Here is a 16,206-nt window from a genome sequence, read left to right as displayed (position 1 = left end):
TTTCCTTCTTCACTCAGCATTGTGTTTAAAATGTGTCATTTAAAACCACTTTGACCTTTACGCATCTTCCAGTTATGTCACCTGTCAGCAATGAGGCAAATTTGTTAGAAATACCTGTATGCTTCTTGAATTGCTGCAAAAATGAAGAAACTGTCACCCTGATTTGCTACTTGATTTGTTTTTGTATTGCTATTACTAGCATAATTTTGGATCTGAGAAAAGCCAAATTTATAACCAACCTCTCAACTATAGCTTGACTTCTTTCTTCATCTGTAAAACAGAGATAGTAATATCCAGCATTTGTTGAGAGCCAGTCCGGTCTATATTCATCTGTTTAATCCTCACAGCCGAGTGAAATGTAGACTGTTCATTTTTCCTTTTTATGTGTACAAGAGGATTAAGGCTGGGAGGAAGTAATTGGCCGAAGTCACGCAACATAGTTGCAAAGCCATCAAACCCAGGTGGTTTGGGTTGAATTTGATGGTCTCTAAGTCCACTTCTGCCTTTAATTTTCTGTGATTTTGAGTAGAGGCCTTTGGCTAGTGAAAAGTGCAAGGAAGAAGAAGATGGCCCGTGGTAGACATCCGAGCAGTGCCGTGTGTCTGAGATGGCTTTGGGAGCACGTCCTGGGAAGGGGGTGCTCTCCCCCCTTTTGCTGTTCCTCAGCTCACAGCAGTCAGCTTCGTGGAAGATGACATTTTAATTTGTAGATCTTCTTTAGGATGATGATGTTAGCTAACACCATTGTGCGATACAGAGAAAACAAGAGGGTTCTCTCCTAATTCCATTTTATCTATTAAGTTTCATCTGGGGGAGAAATATAAACATAAGCATATAGGATGGAACCATCTTCACCAGTCAGGTGGCAAGGTGACTCCACTAAAGTCACCCCCAGTTACTAGTAATTGCAGACACTACCAGGGTCCTAGATTACATAATTTAGTGCCCTCTGAAACAACACAGTGCCTCCCTTTGTAGATGATTAATCTTTAACTAAATTGCTGGCCTGTTTAAGAAGATTGTGACTTTTACAGCTGCTTAAATTTGTTCGGAACTTCTGTTTACTTTGAGCCTGCCTACCTTTGTGGTGTTGTCTGTGAAATTCAGAATCTGGAAGCTTTTTTAACACAATACCGCCACTCCATGGTTGTTAGGTAGTATTGCATTAGGAAATCCAGTAGGCTTTCAACTCCCCCTTGTAAAGGCTGATAATTGGAGTCATAAATCTAGGTACAAACAAACCAGAGTGGTAATTTTGTGTGGGTGGAATCATTAGATGTGCCTGGGTCAAAAGGTAGCACACAGATTATACCTCAAAGGTCACCAGAATCACTGGCTTGGTTCTGAAAAATGTGATTGCCAGTTCTGGTAACTTTAAAAGGTTATTTCTTGCGCCCTTCAGGTTTCCGCATGTATTAGACATGCTGCAGAAATACTTAAAGTATGAATTTTCAAACAGCTGTTGCTAGGACTGCTGGTAGATCTGAGTTCCTTTGTGCTCTGTTGAGTAATTCATTACTCTGAGTGTTGAGTCATCCTTCAGCAGCCCAGTGACTAGAAATCACTCATCTTTTGAAGGAAACCATATTCTGGAGGAGACATAACTCCTACAATTAATTCTCAGCAAAGTTGTTGAAATTTTCTGTGAGTCACTGGTTACAGTCACCTACTATCACAGGAGACAGTACTCCTGGGCACCTGCTCAGTTCCAGATGCGTTTCCATCTTTGTAATTCTTTCATGAGCCCTTTACGTAGGTTTCAATATTCCTATTTTACAGTGAGGACAGACTCAGAGGATCTTAGAAATGTGCCCAGGGTGGTGTGACTGGGAAGTGATGGAGCTGGGATGTGAACCTTGATGGACTTTCCTGTGTTCTTATCTGTAGTTCACGTTCCCAGCCCGGTAATGCTGGAACCAGGTTTTAGTCTTACTGTTCTGGTTTAGCAGTCCTTAAAAAGGAAACTGTTAGGCCATTGGTTTTCATCTGGAGGTATTTTGTCCCTGAAGGGAATATTTGGCAATGTTTGAAGATATTTTGGGTTATCGCAATGAGGGAGGGGTTGCCGCTGGCAATTAGTGGTTGGAGGCCAGGGTTGCTGTTAAACATCTAACAGTGCACTGGATAGCACCCCCCCCCCCCCGACTTACCTGGACCAAAAGTCAGTAGTTTTTAGGTTGAGAACCCTGTGCTGGACAGTGTGTCACTTACGTGGGTTGGTCCCTGGATCGTCCCCTCCTTCCCACGATGGGTGCCTCTGTCTGGCCTTGCTCTCCAGCATCCTGCCTGGGAAGGAGGCCGTAGCTTCCTAGCTGCTCTCCCTCGTCCTGGTGTTTTGTACCTCACTGCTTGTGGCTTTGGTCAGCGGTGGAGCTAGAAGGCCCATTTTCTCAGAGAGTTAGAAGCCCACGAACGGCCGGACTGTAGCCAGGATTCAGGTTCTTCTCAGTGTCACGCAGAGTGTTCTCCTGTGCTGAGTGCAGATGGACCCCGTGCACGTCTCATGTATATCTAGTGCTTTCTTTGTGTTTGTGTCTTTTTCAGGTCTCCTCCTTTGCCTAGAAAAGAATCCATTGAAACACTTCCCATTTTTCCCCAGGTCGGATGGCACTCCCTCAGTAATCCCTTGCTGGAAGTAATTGCACCTGTCTGTAAACTCCTGCACGTAACATGTATTCTTTTTATGTGGCCTACTTACTTGTTCTCTTTTTCCCGCCTGCCGTATGAACCTGTATAGAATATAAAAGTGCAAGACGGGTAAAACCTAAAAAGCGCCCGTTGTGGAGGATTATTCTCTGCACACGGCCTGGTTTACTCGCACTAGTGACGACGCCCTACATCTGTGGGCTTGTCTGCTGGGCACAGGCAGTTGCAGAGGAAGCGTCTTCGTGTTTGTGACAGTCGCTGTGGAATAGCGCTTCTTCACACGTGAGTTCAGTCCAGGCTTTTGGTGGTGGTTTTCTTTCCGGTCCGTTAAATGGCTTAAATATTTTTGCCAGGGTATTTTTGAACCCTCTGGTCTTTCAGTGGAGACTTTATATATACCTCTCGTTAAAGAATAAAGTGTCTTACTTCATTAGAGAAGGCTCCTTTGACATACTTTAGGATTTGACCACCTACTGTATTATACATGAGGTGTTCCTCGAATTTTAGCTCTCATTCATTTCTGACCCACTGACTTGTGGTGAAAAGGTAGGGCCTGCTAAGAGGACTGGTACTGCGCTCACCTTGGGAAGTCTCGTCTGGTTCTCACCTGGGCTGGAAAAGTGCTTCATGAGGCCACAGGAAGCCTTAGTGTTCTGCCATGTCTCCATGTTTCACGGCCAGGTGCAGAGAGATGATCTACCTTAAGCTGTAGCCTCACAGCCTTCAAATGGAAATTTGATCCTTTATTCTTCGGGTGAACTAGGAACAAAGTTAACTTGGAAGGATAACGTGGTTGAGTGTCCCACAAGCATTTACGGGACCCTGATCAACATAGAACTCTTCATTATTAACAAATATTTATGTACGAGGTGTTCTTTTCCTGGGAAGTTTGAAGATAAATAAGACAGGGTCCTTGCTCCATGGACTCAAAAGTGCCTCCCTCACCACCCATAGTGTACGTATCAGTTTGCCATACAGCAGTAAGTGCAGACACAGTGGCAGGAGTGGAGGGACTGGCAGCCCTTGGAAAGATGGCTCTGTGCCAGGCTTTGCTGGGTGAGTTCGTTCTGACTTACTGCCCTTACTGGCCTTGACGGTGTGCTGACAGTTTATATTTACCAAAATAATTAAAAGTTAAGATACAAGAAGAGTGTATTTCTGTAGTGCTACGTAGTTAATGCTAAGCTAAAAAATATATAATATTGAATGAATTAATCAAACTGGGGAGATTACAGATTCAGGTTTAGTCTCCTTTGTTTCAAGGATAAGCTCAGAGGGGTTTTATGCCTGGGATTTTTCAAAAAATGAAATTTGACCTAACAATTGACGTATGGATTGTTGTGGTCCTGGTGATGGTGTGTGTCTCCCTCTCTGCCTGTCCACCTGTTTCCAGGGGCTTTTGATCATGGGTATGGTATGCACCTGTGGGCACTCGAAATCCTGTTCCTAATGCTGTTAGATTTTCCTTTTCAGAGTAAGAGGGACCATCTACTCATGAACGTCAAATGGTACTACCGTCAGTCTGAAGTTCCAGATTCTGTGTATCAGCATTTGGTTCAGGATCGACATAATGAAAATGGTAAATATGTCTTTCTGGTTTGATTCTTACACTTTCTTAGCTTGGAGCAAAGTTCTTTCTTAAAAACATTCATTAAATGGAAATAACCGCTAGGAAAAATTTTCCCTAAAAAGCTTTTTATAAATAAAAACAGTATTGGAATGTTTTCTTTTTATAAGGGCTCTTTCATTATTTTTGCCTTAAAAAAGAAACAACCTGATCATGTGCTGAGAGCATCTTCCCCTTATACTTGGAGTAGAGATAGTTCTTTGGAAATGACAGTAACTCCATTTTTTATTTCCTTTTTCTCACCTAATGTTGAAGTAATGATACTTAAAGCCCTCTAGGATTGGATTTTCTTTCTTTTTTTCCTTTTCAATAATCTGTATTGTTGAACTTCTCTGTATTCAGGGTTGTGAACACTTCAGTTATCAAAGCAAAACTTTCCTGATATTTTGGAATTCACATTTGAATATAAGAAATGTGAATGAGCTAGAATGAGGTCGAGCATATTTTAAGAAAAAAATCAATAAAAAGGAGCCATTATACATCTAAACAAATGTAATACAGATTTTATGTATGTATCTCATGTGTCAATACAATTATTGAGTAGAAACTGCAATGCCAGAAGGAGAAAAAAAATAAAAAGATGCTCTGAACTACCTTCCTGTTGTTCGGAAAGTCAATACTGAATTCCAAAATATTCGGGAAATACGCTCGACCTCATTCTAGCTCATTCACATTTGTTGCCCATAAATTATATGAGTTAGAGGTTGTCACTCCCCACTTTCAGATGAGGAAATTGAGGCTTAGAGATGCTAAGGGAGTTGATAAAGCTGCATGTCTTCTGAGTGGAGACTGGGGCAGGGGTCCAGTTGTGTCTGGCCCTGATGCCTGTCCCTTCCCACCCTCTCACACTGCTTTGGTTGACAGGTTTTGAGTCAACAAATCAGCAGTAAAAACATTTTTGATGAATAATGTTCTTATATATTTTACTTTTTTTTTCTTTTTTGAAACTTAAAATTTCTGTTAAAGCCATTAAATTGTGGGTTCTTATTTTAAAGAAGTAGCTTAGTTATTCTTTCAATGGAAACAGTGTGATTTCTCTTTGTCCCAGCTGGGATATTTAACAGTAAAATATAAGATGCACAGGTTCACTAAAAATGTTAGTAGTTAAAAGTTGCTAAAATGCGATGGCTGTTTCTTCTCTTTTTCCTTCGATTTTCGTTTTGTTCTTAAAGCAGACTGGCTAAAGGGTAAAAACACATCCAGGAGGGCACTTTGCTCCTGTGTATTATTCCTGTGTGTTATTGCTCTTCTCTGTTTTGCTGACCAGGCCTGGCTATTTATTGTGCATTCTATAATGGGAGGTGAACCTGAAAGAAAAATTTTGTAAAATTTTCCTAGTTGTTTTGGAAAGCTCAATTTTAATATACTCTTAATTTTTTTTTTTTTTGTGGACAGACTCTGGAAGAGAACTTGTCATAACAGACCCAGTCATCAAGAACCGAGAGCTCTTCATTTCTGATTACGTTGACACTTACCATGCTGCTGCCCTTAGGTGAGTGCCGCAGGTGTGCGGTCCTTCCTGAGGAGGAGAGGTCGTGGAGCGCGGGAGGCAGAGGGTCCGAGCTACCCTGGTCTCTTCTGATAATCACCCCGCCAGGCAAACCACCCCCGGGCCGCAGCAGCCACCCTCCGGGGTTGACTCTGTGGCTGTTAGGATCTTGGGTGTTCCCTCCATCTCCACGAATCTGTGTGTGGTGGGGAACACAATTTTTTTTTTTTCTGTTTTGTTTTTCTCTTATGCCCTTTCTGTAGTTTTACATCTTATTTCCTTGAAAATTGGTTGCTGGGTTATTTAGGGTGAGGTGTTAGGATGGTCTGCCAATGATTTCCTAAAGATTGAGTCACTGCCACTAGAAACGACAGATAAAGAAATGGATGAAACAAATGTGGCAGCAGGTAATTACATGAGAATCTAGGCAGCGTTTATTGGAATTTTCATTGACCTATTCTCTTAAATTTCTGTGTGTATAAAAAATTTCCTACTGAAAAGCTTGAGGGTAAGGAAAATATATTGAAGATTTTATTCTTAGGTTAACATTGCCACCAGTCTTAATGTCAGGTAATAATGCCAAAAAGTGACCAGGAGCCCCTGCTTTGCACTGTCTGGTATTTTTTTTGTCCCTCTCAAGAAAAAGATACTTGTTTGTTCTGCTATATTTTGTATGTAAGTGGAAGACTCTGGGCTTCTTAAGTGGTAAAGGGAGTAAGACAGGTAGTTTTCTTACACCTTTTCCCCCGCTGGGAGTAACAAAATGGTGAAAGAGCTACTTTCTTTGTTAAAGAATATGCTTTAGAAATAGTCATGGGGGTTTGATGACTTTTAGCTTAACTACAATGAGGTACAGTTATTTCTCTGTTCCTTTGCTCAGATGGTATTCAGTAAAGCCATCTGGAGTCTCTTGTGCAAAGCTACATAGCTCAATCCAGTTACTTCAAGGCAAATTAGTAGCAACTTTTGGAGGGGGTTAGGTTTGTTTGTTTGTTTGTTTGCTTTCATTTAACATATGCTGGGGATCGAACCCATGACCTCGTGCATGCTAGGCATTTGCTCTACCACTGAGCTATATACCCTCCCCACCGGCAACTTTTAATATAGGGAGGATTTTGGCAAACTTTGGTTCAGATAGTCTTTCATATGGTATCTGTTGAACTACTCAGCTCAGCCATTGTGGCGCAGAAGCCATAGGCAACATGTAAATAAATGAGGTAACTCTGTGCCAATAGAACTTTATTTGTGGACACTGAAATTTGAATCTCATTTAATTTCCACATGTCAGGAGATGTGACTCTTCTTTTGATTTTTTTTTTTTTTTTAGCCATTTAAAAATGTGAAAGCCATTAGTTCTCAGGCTGTACAAGAACAGGTGGGCCAGATTTGGCTTGCAGACCATAGTTTGCCAACCCACTAAGGAGTGTATGTGGATAGATCTGGCTTCTTCCAGGACTTTAGATAAATATAGAGAATTCCTGTGGTGTTTTGTAAACTTCTTCCAGAATTCCCTCGAGCTTTCCATGTCTTCTCGGCGGTGGCTTTCCAGTCTGATACGTGCTTGCTGGACAAAGCGGAAGGCAAGCTAATGGGAGGTTGGGTAGATGGTGGAACCATTACACTTTTGGCTAAGTCAAGTGGCTTGATCCTGCGATTGTTTCTTCTCCTGCTTTGCATACTTCCCCCTCCTCTTTCCGTCTCATTTCATTGATCGAGGGGAATGATTTTAAGCAATTTAGACTCCAAGTTAAAACAAGTGAATACGTGAGATCTGTATCTCTGGTTATTCAATGTGCTTTCTTACATTTGCTTAAAATTAATATATTTGAATATTTATCAGACTATTTAGATTTGTGGAGTCATTTTATACTATTTTAGCATTTTTAGAAGAACCAGTTGTCCCAGATAATTCTAGCTGGACCTAGGTGAATTTACTTTAACTAGGTTCACAATCAAGTATGTTCTGGAAATTTGTGTGATTGTATAGGTCACTACCTGTTTCCCGGCCACCAAAGAGCTGAAGTGCTAGAGTGGCCATTCCTTACCTTCTTTTCACTGTGCGTGGGACTAGAACCCATTTTGATTAGTTTTCCCTCTTGTGTTATTTCTTTAAAGTGACCATAAAGTCATTTTATAAAGCAGTCATCTTAAATTTGATCTTATAAACTTCAAACAGAGCCTCTCTTATGTGACTTGACATGTGGGCTGTTTTTCAGAGACACCAGATGACAGTGGTCACATAGTTACTGAACGATCTGGCCTGGTGGCTGCTCAGTCAAGTACCTGTGGGTGTGCTGACAGTTGCCTGCATCTGGAGCTCACCTGTGCGGTTCTCACTGTTGCTTGGGAACCTCGCCGGTTCTCCATGGCACAGTGCTCCCTGCACGGTCATCTCTGGTGAAAGCAGGCTTGAATAGCAGTGCCCCTGGGAGTCTCTGTTTCTTCCTTTTCTCTTCACTAAAGCTAGATTACTTTTAAAGTATGGGGTGGGAGATTAGACTTTTATTTTTCTTACAACTTTCCTTCACCATTTATCCAAAGAAAGGGTTTTTTTTTTTTTTCTCCACAGATATAAAGTAGTATTGCCAAAAATAAATTCAGTTTTGAAAGAGGACAGATAAAATAGTCCATAGGCACATGAAAGAGGATCAGAATGAATGTAATGAAAATAACATGGAGGACAAAGAAAGAAAGAAACAGACTAATGGTGCTTAGGGCTTAGCCCCGTTCTTCTTGGAGATCAAAGTGCTCCGTTGTGTGGACTCCCTGGGCTCACAGCAGCTCTGTGAGGGCCCTTGCCATTCCATTCACTCAGGAGGAAACTGATGTGTAACTTTCTCTTTCAAGCTGGTGCTTGGGTTGGGTTATAAAGGAGAGAGAGCTTGGTCCTTTAGCCATCCCGAATCAGAATGAAAACAAAGTCCTCGGCAGCCTCTCTGTGTAGATTGAGATTGTAGCATGTCCCTACCCAGAGTACGTTCACTCCCAGAAGAGGCAGTGTAGAATCCGTGCTGAGGTCCAGCAGTACCGCTTTGCCACTGTTTGCATTCTTGCCTTGGCTGTCTCTCATTCCTACCTTTCAAGGTAAGTTTCTACAGCTGTTCATTTTCTTTTCTTTGTTACATTTATCAATAACCATATAGCAATACTAAGTTAGTTATCTTGAGTAGAGTCTTTCTGAGTTCTCCTTATTCCTAGAGAAGTATTTTTGGTTGACACTGGTATAACAGAAAAGGTTCCAGATTGAAATCAGAAGACGCCAGTTTGACTCCTGCCACATTGTTTTATGACCAAGGTCAAGTTTGTTAACTTTTGTGCCATCTCTTTGACAGACTTTTAAAAAGTCACATGACTAAGTGACAGAACCCTGAACTGGCTCTATACCAGTAAGATAAGGGGCGTGAAGAAGCCTCTTGCAGAGTATCTCACACTCAGGAGCATGAGTGGTGCTTATGCCCATTGAAGTGGAATTGGATTCTTAAAGGCATAAAAGGAGGAAATGAAAAAGCGAAATTAAGTATAATTACGTGTTGAGTTACTGATGGTACAGTTACTCAGCATCTGTTTATTTCTCGGTGGCCTCTGGGTTGGGCTGACTGTGCACTCAGATTGCTTTAGGCACAGGGAGGGGGGGTTGTTTAGCACAGGGAGCCATTCCAGATGCTCTGGGAATGAGCAGATTGGCTTTATTAAGCTAAATAAAAATTGTAGCTTGCATTTGTTTGCTGTGTTAGTTTTTTCACCGTAAGGATCACATTTCATTGATGATCAATGATCTGGAGAGAGTGCTTTGTGATTGACTATGAACACATGACCTGGGCAACATTTTCAGGTTTACTGTGCACTTGTAACAGTGAATTCTCAAGTATTGATTGTGGAGGGCTGGCAGGAGATCATAACTGTCTCATCAGCTTGAGGACTGTTTTCCAACCTTATGATTATCTGCTTCCTATTGGGGAAAAAAAAATATCCTAAGGTAGGTCAGGTCATTAAGCTATCATCTTACCTAGGAATTCATATTAATAGGAATATGTTGTAGAGTGAATCTTCTGGAAGCCCAGGGGCCAAGAAACCCTCAGCTAGGTCTGTAGGGCTTTTTATTGCCCTCTTTCCATCCTGAATCAGTTTCTCTCTTTACTTTGTAATGGTGCTAGAATCATGTATGTATAGTGATTGAAACAGATGAATTACATCTTTGTGCAGTTGCCCCGCCATTCCTTAGAATTCACAAAGTTCCTGTAGCTCCTGCAAGTTCCCTGGGGGCTGTCATGCAGCCTCGGAGTGCTTAGTTTTGCATCTTTCATTATCCTGGCTTTAATCCACTGTTCTTTTTATATATGAAATAACTTTGACCTGTGGCATTTATATTGTTTTGTCTATACATGTGTATTACTTGATTAGACACCATAACTTGTCACTTATTTATTTATTCAGTCATCATTTGAGACATTATTGAGCTGCTAGTATTGGAAGGGCTCTGTAGGTGCTGGGAACACCTGAGGAGCATTCTCTCTGCCCTTGACTATGTCACAGTCTTTTAGAAATTCTTTTATTTGGAGCTACTTTTGGAAACATAGAAAAGTTGTTAAGTACTGAGTTTCCACGTATCCCTCTCCCAATCTTTGTTGGTGGTAGCATCTTACGTAACTACAATGCAGTTATCAGAACCAAGAAATAGCATGAGAGCAGCAGCATTGAACTGAAGACCCTATTTGAATTTCATGGACACCTTCCTTCGTTGGTCTGCTAGAAACGAAATACCATGGACTGGGTGGCTTATAAACGACAGAAATTTCTTAGGGCTTTGGAGCCTGGAAGTCCAAGATCAGGGTGGCAGCATTTTTGAGTTCTGGTGAGGGCCCTCTTCGTGGTGCAGACTGCTGGCTTCTCCGTGTGTCCTCACATGGCCCAAGCAGAGAGGACATTGCCAGCTCAGCACCACCAGATTGCCCCCTAACCCCCTTATCTGTGACTTCTCTCCTTAGTCCTGAAGAACTCAATTCTTATTGTTCAAAATACATTTGCTTATTTTTATTCAATTCTGCAATACATGTAACTTAGTTTCAGAAATTGTAACCCATGTGCCTGTAAGAAGCACATTCACTGACTACATTGTTGTCTTTAGTCATACATGGTATGCAGGCAATATCGTGTTTTCCTAGCTCCTTAAGTGTGCTTGTGTTATTCATTTGTTAGACTTTGCATTCCATTTTTGGTTCCTCTTGGTTGATTTGGACTGTTTGTTTACTTTGTGGGTAAGGGAGGGTTGTGGGCTGTTGCTGTGGTCTTGAGGGTCAGAGCTGTAACAACGCTGTAGTCCTCACCCTGCTGCTGTGTTCCCGGCCCCCACTTCTTTCCCCCTCCTTCTACCTTCCTGCTGTAGATGACTGATCACTTACTTCTTAGTTTATCCTCCTTGCATTTTCTTTTCACAAATGAGCAAATACGTATCTGTTTTCTTATAACTTCTTTTCTTTTGTGAAGGGTAGCATACTATCAACATTCTTGCACTTTGCTTTTTCTATGGAGCAGCATGTTCTGGAAATTGCTCCTTGTCAGTTCATAGAGCTCATTCTCCTTCACAGCTGCGTAAACTCCATTGCGTGTATGCACCTTGGTTTACTCATCTGCTCTCTGGTGTATGGGCATTTAGGCTGTTTCCAGGGTGTTTCAATTATGAATGATGCTGCGGTGAATATCAGCAATTGTATTGCCCTTCCTAGGGAACATTCTGGCATCGTTCTTGGTTGTCACAATGATGTGCGTGCGGGTGCTCTGGGTGGAGGCCTGCCATGCTCCTACATGCAGGACAGTGCCGCCAGCAGAGGATTGCTCAGTGTGAGATGTCAGGAGTGCTGAGATTGAGGACCCTGTCTTACACGTACCTGATTTCCCATGCCTGTGTTTAGAGCTGTGGGTTGGTAGGGTTTCTATATGTTTCATCTATTAATTACTCAAGTTTATGGGTAAACTTAAATTTGAGTAATGAGAATAATGAAGAAGAATCACTTTCCTTTAGTAATGAACACTGATGGAAATAACCTACTTCACGTAACGCTGAATAGTATACGGAGTTCCGTGGATTTCTTATTTGATCTTAATATTTTTATGAGATAGGCATAATAGGTTTATGTATACCTATTTAACTGACAGGGGCATAGCTGTTTCTTGTAGGCTTCAGGACTAAACCGTTTCAGATAGATGGGTGGTTAGTTGCAGGGTGAGTGCACTGTCCATCTAGACCAGTTATCTTGCCTGCTTTTTCTTTCCCAGAAGCTCATTTTAGTCCCAGTTAAATACAAGAGGGACTGGTCCTGGGCCTGGGAAGTTGATACCTAATCCACATTTTCCTTTACTTGTATCTTGTTACTGACAAAACAGTGTGCCCAATAGAACTTTCCGTGATGATGGAAGTAGTATATAAATCTGTGCTGTTTGATATAGTGGCCACTAGCTGCGTGTGGCTATTTATATTTACATCAATTAAGATTAAATAAAATTTAAAGTTCCACTCTCTTCAGTTGTACCAGCCACATTTCAAGCGCTCACTAACCCTGCATTATCGTCTGACCAGTAGTGCCCAAGGGGCTTCGAGAAATCAGTAGTATTTCTGTTTAATTTTAAAAATGGAGATTGAACTCATCTTACCTTCTGCCCACGCCTGAGGCTTTGGTCACAGATGACTTAAGCCCTGCGGGAAGGGAGGACGTTGCTTTTTAATTTGGTAGGAAGTGAACGAATGTCCATCACCATGTTGACACCCCTTAGTTTCTTTCACTGACGCCTTAGCCATGAGCTGGTGTGTATGTTGTTAACGTGCCGACTCCTGGAGTCTTTGTGGGAAAGGACTGCCTGTTCAGCAGTGGGTGGTCACACCCCTGGAAGCATCCTGCCTGTGCCGTGCTGTGTCTTTGATCCTCCGGGTCCGTTTACTCTGATCGCAGCTTTGGGCTTCCCCTTGACAGCTGCCTTCTGTGACTGCTGAGGGAGTTGAAATTCTTAAGACCTCCCTGCTTTCTTGGGAACTCTCTCACCTCTCCTGTGTATGTGTGTCTGTGTAGTGGGAAGGTGGGCCCTACTGTGTGGGATGATGTTTCTGACATTTACGTTTGGTGCGTGGAAACACTGCTTAAGGAGTTCTGTGGTGGTGTAGAGTTTTCAGCTGTACTGTGGGTTAGCTTTTTTGTTAGTAGATGAACCTGAAGGCCTTATTTCTCTTTATTGCAATATTTCCATGGGAAACTGTTCCAACTTACAGTCGTTTAATGTTACCTGAAAATTTGGGAAGAGTGTGTTTGTAGTCAGTATCTTTTTTTTTTTTTTTTTTTTAAATTGGAGGTACTGGTGATTAAACTCAGGACCTTGTACATGCTAAGCATGTGTTCTTTCTTGGGGGGAGCTATTATCCCCCTCCCCGGGAAAGGTGTGTTTTTATGTAAAACCCATCTATATGTTTAAAAAGTTAAAATTTCTCTAGATTTTAATCTCTAAGACAGTTTATTTCTTGCATGCTTATGGAGAAGGAAAGTATTTAACAGTTACTCATTCTACTTACAAGGTAACAGGAAGAAAAGGTCCATTTTGTTTTGATGATTTACAAAGGTGGATTTTTTGGGTAAAGTAATATAACTGAGGTTTAAAATTTTCCCATCGTTTCTAATTTCATATCCTTTCATCACAATCCTGCCCTCAATTTATCTTTGGTTTAGTTAATTTTATTCTAAGACTAAAATGCTGAGCTAAAAGCAATTAGGTTGTAGGCTGTAAAGTTGTAGGTCGTTGAAGCAATCATGGAACAAAAAATACTATGTTGGACATTTTCTTGCTTTGGGGGAACACCCGTTGTTTTGACTAGGTAAGTACAGTTAGTAGCTCTCCTCTGTGTGTTCGCAGACTGCGTGCTCATGGGCTTAGGTGCGTCTCCCGCCGCCCCTCCTCTTCTGGAGTATTTTGGTTTGCAAAGCAGTTGAGGGTATTGCTAACATTTTTTTTGTCTGTTTATTTTCAGAGGGAAGTGTAACATCTCCCATTTTTCTGACATATTTGCTGCTAGAGAGTTTAAAGCCCGAGTGGATTCATTTTTCTACATATTAGGCTACAATCCTGAGACGAGGTAAGTAAGACACTTGGGCCCCCTCAGCGAGGACTTCTGCTTTTCTCGTGTATGTGTCTGTGTGCGTGCACTTCTGGGCAGGTACTGTTAAGATGAGAGAAAAGACACGAAAAGTCCTTTAGTAGACCCCTTTGGAAGATGTTAGAACTGGTGTCTACAGCAGCTTATTGTTTGCTCTTTTTTGTTGTTGTTAAGAAAAGGAAAAGTAAGAAAATTTGGGTTTAGAGAGGGCAAGATAAAGACATATATTTTGTTGATCTGTGTTTTGAACTTACTTATCATGAATTGGGACACCATTACCCTCATGCACATTCAGTCAAGACTTCCATGATACCTTACTGAAAAGGCCATTACAGAAAGTTTATTGATTAGTAATTTGTTCACTTAATAAAATCCCAGGAACACTCACTGAAATATCTCTGGTAAGACTACTGGTGTGAGATGGACACATCCAGTTCTCAACCGTCTTGGTAAGATCTGTGTAACAGGTGGAATCATTATTTTTTAAATGAAAAGCAATAGAGTCAAAATAATTTAACAAAGACTTTTTTATGTCTGTAATAGACTGTAGTTAGTCCTTGGAAGAACTTCTGTAAGAGTACATGCATTCATGCTTATCCTGTATTAATCATGCAACTACAGGTAAGGATTTTAAAAAAACAAAGAATATTATTTAGGTGATCAAGTAGTCTCTGCTCAGAACAGTCAAGACATAGTCTACACATACAAGGATTTAGAAAGAGAGAAAAGATGCTCAGCTCAGGGAAGTTAGTGGAAGAACTCAAGTATAATTGCAAGATGAGTAGTTTCGGGAAAACATCTCCCTGGAGGATACTGAGAAATTATATGTAAAATTTGGAATGTTGCTGTTCAGGTAGTCAACTTGGGGTCATTAAAAGGTGGCACATTATCTGTCATGGCTGCAAGAGGCTGCATACAGCTCTTTCGGGGCGTGTACCCTAGTGACTTTCTCCATATATACACTGGACAGCAACTATTGGGTCGTAGTGTAACGGTCACCTTTTTTGCTTATCTTTTTTTCTGTAGAAAACAGTGAATTTGAGCTCTTTTCATTTCAAAGCATGCCCTATTCTAATGGCAGAGAGGCTGATCAGTGATAATATTTCAAAAGCGTATTATATTAGGAAATGTTTATTTTATGTATCCAGTCATTAACTGCTTGGTCATAGCTTCCTGCTGCCCAAGTGAAGTGTGAAACACTTGAACTTGGATGTCTGTCTAGATATACAGTAGTCCGTTACTCCTCTGATGCCATGTGTATTTCACTATCTGATAGGTAGCTGCCATATTGCACAAGTTAGACTGTATTAGAGAATTGACCCAATAGCTTTTGTGTTTTAAATGTGTAGCTCTTGGGTTCATAACAGCTAATCAAATTTATTTTTCATTAGGTTTGGTTATGCACCTGTTTTTGCCAATTGCTTATTTAAAGTGATACGTAACTGTGTAAGCTAGAAACTCACACATGTTCTTCGCTCATTTTTTATTGTCTGTTGCTGGCAGTCATTCAGGGTGATATTCCCATCAGTTTTGTCTTAAAATGTGGGTTGGATATGCAGTGGAAGGTTTTATTTATCTCGCCTGAAAAAGCAACACAAATGTGTGCCTGTGGCAGTGCGCTTATAGGATCTGCATCCTGAGTCTCCCTTTAGTGCTTTGACCTTCCTGTTCCCGCTGGCTCATGTCTATGCCTGTGCTCCCCATGTCCAGCTTGTGCTGAATATGGTGTAAGTGCTTAAAGGTTGTTGGATGAGTTGAAGTGAGCAGATATTTGAATGTCTACTTACAGATAGTAAGTCTGTGGCAGGTCTCAAACTTCTCACAAAGTCAATGTGAAAACTTGCAGCAGGGGAGCCAGCGTGGCTTAACAGCGCGAGCTCACTGCTTCACCCTCAACGTCAGTTTCTAACTTTGAGGTTCCCACAGCTGCTCAAATTACCAAAAGTGTGTATGTGATTTAACAGAGTATAGAAAACTGTGTTTTCTCCACCTGGCTTACGCACAGCCCAATCCCTAGAGTGCTCAGGGTGCACTCCCTCAGAGAATTCACCTGTTTCTGTCTTTGCTTCGGTTTTGTGAGGGACGGGGCTGTGTGGTGAGCTGGTTTCTGGTGTAGGTCTCCCTTGTTTGGATGAGCAAGACTAGCATGTAATTGTGGCTGCGTGGTGCTGTGTGCTCATTCCTGGTGCCCTGAATCATTTGGGGAGGCAATGTCAGTGTTCTAACAGCCCTGTGAAGTAGTGCCTGGATCAGTAGGACCCCTGGAAGTTAGGGTGGTGATTCTGTGACTCCAAACTTGATGACTTCTCC

At 41.5% G+C, this 16,206-nt stretch overlaps 1 protein-coding gene across 3 annotated transcripts in view; it reads left to right on the top strand.

Moving 5' to 3' along the window:
• The window catches only part of RERE (arginine-glutamic acid dipeptide repeats), a 366,156-nt gene that overhangs the window by 206,679 nt on the left and 143,271 nt on the right, over nucleotides 1-16,206 (top strand). For all 3 annotated transcript variants that reach the window (XM_032495115.1, XM_032495113.1, XM_032495114.1), the window contains 3 exons: nucleotides 4,120-4,225; nucleotides 5,669-5,765; nucleotides 13,771-13,875. In XM_032495115.1, the coding sequence (XP_032351006.1) occupies nucleotides 4,120-4,225; nucleotides 5,669-5,765; nucleotides 13,771-13,875 (308 nt within the window). The remainder of the gene's footprint in view (nucleotides 1-4,119; nucleotides 4,226-5,668; nucleotides 5,766-13,770; nucleotides 13,876-16,206) is intronic.

Source organism: Camelus ferus, chromosome 13 (assembly GCF_009834535.1).
Source record: "Camelus ferus isolate YT-003-E chromosome 13, BCGSAC_Cfer_1.0, whole genome shotgun sequence".
In the NCBI taxonomy this organism is placed as follows: domain Eukaryota; kingdom Metazoa; phylum Chordata; class Mammalia; order Artiodactyla; family Camelidae; genus Camelus; species Camelus ferus.
This window is presented reverse-complemented; position numbering and strand designations above follow the sequence as displayed.